At 21.7% G+C, this 4,457-nt stretch overlaps 1 protein-coding gene and 1 pseudogene across 1 annotated transcript, besides 7 other annotated features; both read right to left on the bottom strand.

The window, feature by feature from the left end:
• Positions 1-24: 24 nt before the first annotated feature.
• On the bottom strand, positions 25-909 carry EDI_211330 (annotated as a pseudogene).
• A 179-nt stretch (positions 910-1,088) lies between these two features.
• Positions 1,089-1,184: a sequence feature (AT_rich).
• Positions 1,185-1,280: 96 nt separating this feature from the next.
• Positions 1,281-1,347: a sequence feature (AT_rich).
• Positions 1,348-1,446: 99 nt separating this feature from the next.
• Positions 1,447-1,471: a sequence feature (AT_rich).
• Positions 1,472-1,563: 92 nt separating this feature from the next.
• Positions 1,564-1,675: a microsatellite.
• Positions 1,676-2,077: 402 nt separating this feature from the next.
• Positions 2,078-2,119: a sequence feature (AT_rich).
• A 69-nt stretch (positions 2,120-2,188) lies between these two features.
• Positions 2,189-2,289: a sequence feature (AT_rich).
• Positions 2,290-2,373: 84 nt separating this feature from the next.
• On the bottom strand, positions 2,374-2,807 carry EDI_211340 (uncharacterized protein; the record flags this gene model as incomplete). The annotated part of the gene is made up of 3 exons (XM_001738048.1): positions 2,374-2,437; positions 2,467-2,647; positions 2,687-2,807. 3 exons carry the CDS (start codon positions 2,805-2,807, stop codon positions 2,374-2,376), a joined length of 366 nt encoding a protein of 121 aa, XP_001738100.1.
• Positions 2,808-3,708: 901 nt separating this feature from the next.
• Positions 3,709-3,864: a repeat region.
• Positions 3,865-4,457: the final 593 nt, after the last annotated feature.

The raw sequence follows: 4,457 nt of genomic DNA on the forward strand, positions 1-4,457 counted from the left end.
AAAAAGAGAGATGAATAAATTAATTTACAATATTATGATTCTATAACCAAACGAAGAAACTCTTTACTCGATTACTATTTGTGTTATTAGCTACTACTTCCCAATCACCACAATTAATTATTCCGTTATATCCAATTCTTATTTCTCTTCTCATGTATTTGACTTGTGGTATTGTATTACTATCACTTTCTTTTAAATCCTCTTGTCGATATTTTTCTTCTATGATTGCTTTATATTCAGAGCCTTTTGTTTCTAAATCCCTATAAATTTCAATAGCGCCTAAACCCCGAACCTCTTTTAGAAGTCTTTCAATCTCCTCCTTTGATCTACTATTGTCTTCTCCTTCTGGTTGCGAGTCAACATAAACCATTAGTGGGATATTAATGATTTCTTCTCTCTTTGTTATTTCTTCAATACGTTTCTTTATTTGTTTATTAAAAATTCTTTTTTCATCGTCTTATGACTGTCTATTATATTTTTTGGTGTATAACAATAGCACTTGGTCCACACGATACAAACATGCTTCCAAAAGTCAGAAAATGGAAAAACATTACACATAATTTCAATCAATGTTTCTAAATCATGAGAAAGTATATCATTATTAAAATCTAAAACAATAATAATCGCTTGTATCCCTCCTTGTCCTATAATATATTTAATCATTTCATTTAACCAGCTTTCATTCTCTTTACTTGTGTCTTGAAGAGTAGGTGTATCAATAACAACTAAATCACTTCTATCATCTTTTCCTTCACACCCAATATGTATTTCTTTTGTTACTGAATTAGCACCATCACCTACTATAAAAACATCACTCTTTAAAATAAAATTACCAAGTGAACTTTTACCAACACCTGTATCACCAAATCAAAATATTTTTGTTTTTGGTTTATCTTCTGGTACACTCATTGTTTATTTTTTAGTTGTAATTTCAACTTCTTTAAATATTATATAACGTTAATATTTATAGATTTTTTTGGTTCAGTCATTATGTTTGTTAATTTTATTTACATAGTGCTGTAAAAATAAGTGTTTAATTATCGAAACATCATACCTTTAACGTATTTAAAATGACAAACTTTACCCCCTTTTATTTTATTTATAAATAAAATTGTATCTTTAATTCTAAAACAGTTAGTTATAAATAAAAGAATAAAATTCAACAAAAATAATCAATTTTATAACATCAATGCTTCATTACCATTTCATTAGTTTTACATGAAATTATTTTTATTTTATCAACAGAAAGTTTTTATAGAATTTGATTTTACAATACTTACATAATTTATTTAAATGAAATGTCAAATAAAAATAAATATGAATATTTTATATTTATTTAAAATAAATGGATAAAAGAAAGTTATAACATAAGAGCTAACAAATTAATTTGTTATTTTATAAACATATAGACTATTAATGAAACAAGTTATATCTTTTATTTTGTTGTAAATAATAATTTTATATTTAATTTCATTGACTTATTCGTAAAACATAAAAATGTGTTTTTGTTATTTCAATCATTTAATATAAACCAATTAAAATTTATGTTTATTCATTTTAAGAATTACAATTATCATTAATGTTATCTTATTATTTTTAATTATTAACATTGTAGAAGTTTAATTATCTTTAAAATTAATTATTAATTAAATTTATCATTTATTTTATTGTTATTTATGTTTGAACTAATAGTATTATATTCATTGACAAATGGTTTGTTGTAACAATGTTTATTTCTATAATAAAAAAATCCTTTCAAGAATTTGTTAAACCAGTGAACAAACAAAACAATAAAAAAGATTGAATTAATTATTTTATTCTCTGTGTTTATTATTTCTATTATCCACGTAAAATAATGATATTTACTTGTATATTTAAATTTTTATTGTGTTGAAATGTAATTTTATTAAAATTAATGTTTGTTTCATTATCATTCTTCTGTATTATTACAGCATTATGTTAATATTTTCTTTTATTAATGTATGTCATCAAAACTGTTATCATTATATAAGTATAACATACCATTTTTCATTTATTTTGTATTATTCTTATTCTCATTTTATTCAGTCTATTTCTGTTTTTATTTATAAATTATAAATAAATTAAACAATATTTATTACATCTAGATTTATTTCCACTTATCTGTGTTTTATACTTCTTAACTTCTCATGTACTAATTTGTATTTACTTAATTTATTTAAATAATTATTTGTTATAATTTTCATTTTATATTTTTGTAACTTCAATAATATTGTTTTATAATTATTTGTTATTTTAAATACATTATTTCATGATGTAAATTTAATATCATCTCCTGTTAATAAATCTTTATTATGAATAACTGTAATTAGTCTGTTTGATGCTATATATTTTCTATGTTATTTTTAATCCTGTTTTAGTTATTTCTTCGTTTATATGGGGTATTTCAACTAAATAACTACTGTTTTTATTGACAATTCAACCAACTAAATTTGTTTCAATGAAATATATGATTTTAACAACACAATGTCAATAAAAAGGACTATGTGAATATATAGAAGTTTAACCGTAATATCTGTTCTGCTAACATTAAATAACAAATCTAAAACAGTGAATAATACATGAAAAACAATTTCAAATGGTATAAACTGTTTTTTTTTTGAATTTACTTATTATGAGAATGTTCAATATGAACTTCAATAATAACAAGAAGAATGAGTAAAGAATATCAATAAAAACGTCACAACATCTATCAACAATGAGTTTAAGAAGTGAATGTGTTTGTGAATAACAAAATAATGAAAATAAAAGAAAATGAAATTTATCATCAGTATTCTTATTAATTTAGATTCACCATTATAAAATTAATAATGATAATTAATCCTTAATTCTATTTTTTCCTTTATTAACAACAATTTCTTGATGGATTTTATACCACTTTATTACTAATTTCCTTCATTTGAAAAATGAACAATTAATTATAACAAAGTACTTATTAGAATCAATACAGATGGAAATAATTCTTCTACAACAAGTCCAATGTTCAATTAATCATTCTGAACAATTTCTTGATGCGGTATTAACTTTAGTATACCAGAAATAAAGTGTTGAATATCAGAATTAATTACCAATACAACATCTTCTTTATTTATTTCATATCATTCAATTACAACTAAAAACAGTCAATAATTTGATTAAAAATAACAATATTACATTAATTTTATTCAGAATTAATGGATTTAAGTTTTTTCTCATGTTTTATTTGAAAAATATCATCCATAACTAAACAACAGAAATTGTTAACATACAAAGAAAAATGAAAATGAAAATTACGTATTACTTTAAGTGTTTCTTGAAAAAGAATTAACATATTTTTCTATTTTATTTTCAAGAAAAAGAACAAAACTAAAACTAATAAACATATTCTCAATGAGATGTTATGAATAATGAGAGTTGTTATTTCAATTATTTTTATACATTCTGTTTCAATTATAATGTTCATTTTTAATGTTCTTTTATCTGAATATCATTATTTTAATATATTAACAGAATGAAATAACTAAATTATTCTAATTGCTTCACTAATTACATAATTGGTGTTTGTGTTATTTTGTTAAAATGTAATTATACTTATAGTGTTGTGTTTTTATTCATTCTTTATGTGTTATTCAGTTTATTGTTATTCTTTTATTGTTCATTTTCTTCCAATTCATTCATCTCTTCTTCTTATTTTATTAGTTCATCTGTTTCTTCTTTATTCTTTCATTTCTCCTATTTCTTTATTGTGTTTTATTATGTGATTTTTCTATTATGATAATACCGTTTGTTTCTATTGGAATTATTGTTAAAATATTATGACAATGATGATTGAAGTAACAAATGAAAATATAATGTTATGATGTTAATTCATTTATTTCTCAATACAAATGATACATACTCTCATTCTTTTATTATGACTGTTTATCTTTGTTGTAGTATTTCATCTAATACAGCATTTTAAACTAATACACGAAATAAAGAAATAATAGGAAGTTCATGTGATAAATGGTATGATGAGTAATGAAAAGAAACAAATGAAATTAAGACAGAATGACATAAACACAAACAAAATCAACATCAAATGAATAACCATGTATTCACTATAAAATGATATAAACAAAGTATAATTTATTGTTGTATTATGCAACTTAATGTTAATTGTATTATATGACATCGTCTTTTAAATTTACGTATTTTTTCAAACTAAAACCATAATACCATTTTTATTATCACTTAATCAAAAAGCACGTCAAATGACTAACAAATTGTATCATCAATTCTTCATTAAAATTCTATAACATACCTCATTTCATTGAGATTTTATGATAAACTAAGTCATTCACTTTTCACCAGATTAGGTATCTTGTCATTTGGATAAATCTATATAAAACCATCATCATTTAAAAATTCTTTATCAACAAAAACTTGTTCTTTCCTTG

The sequence above is a fragment of the Entamoeba dispar genome, genomic scaffold (assembly GCF_000209125.1).
Source record: "Entamoeba dispar SAW760 scf_1105229461075 genomic scaffold, whole genome shotgun sequence".
Classification (NCBI taxonomy): domain Eukaryota; phylum Evosea; order Mastigamoebida; family Endamoebidae; genus Entamoeba; species Entamoeba dispar.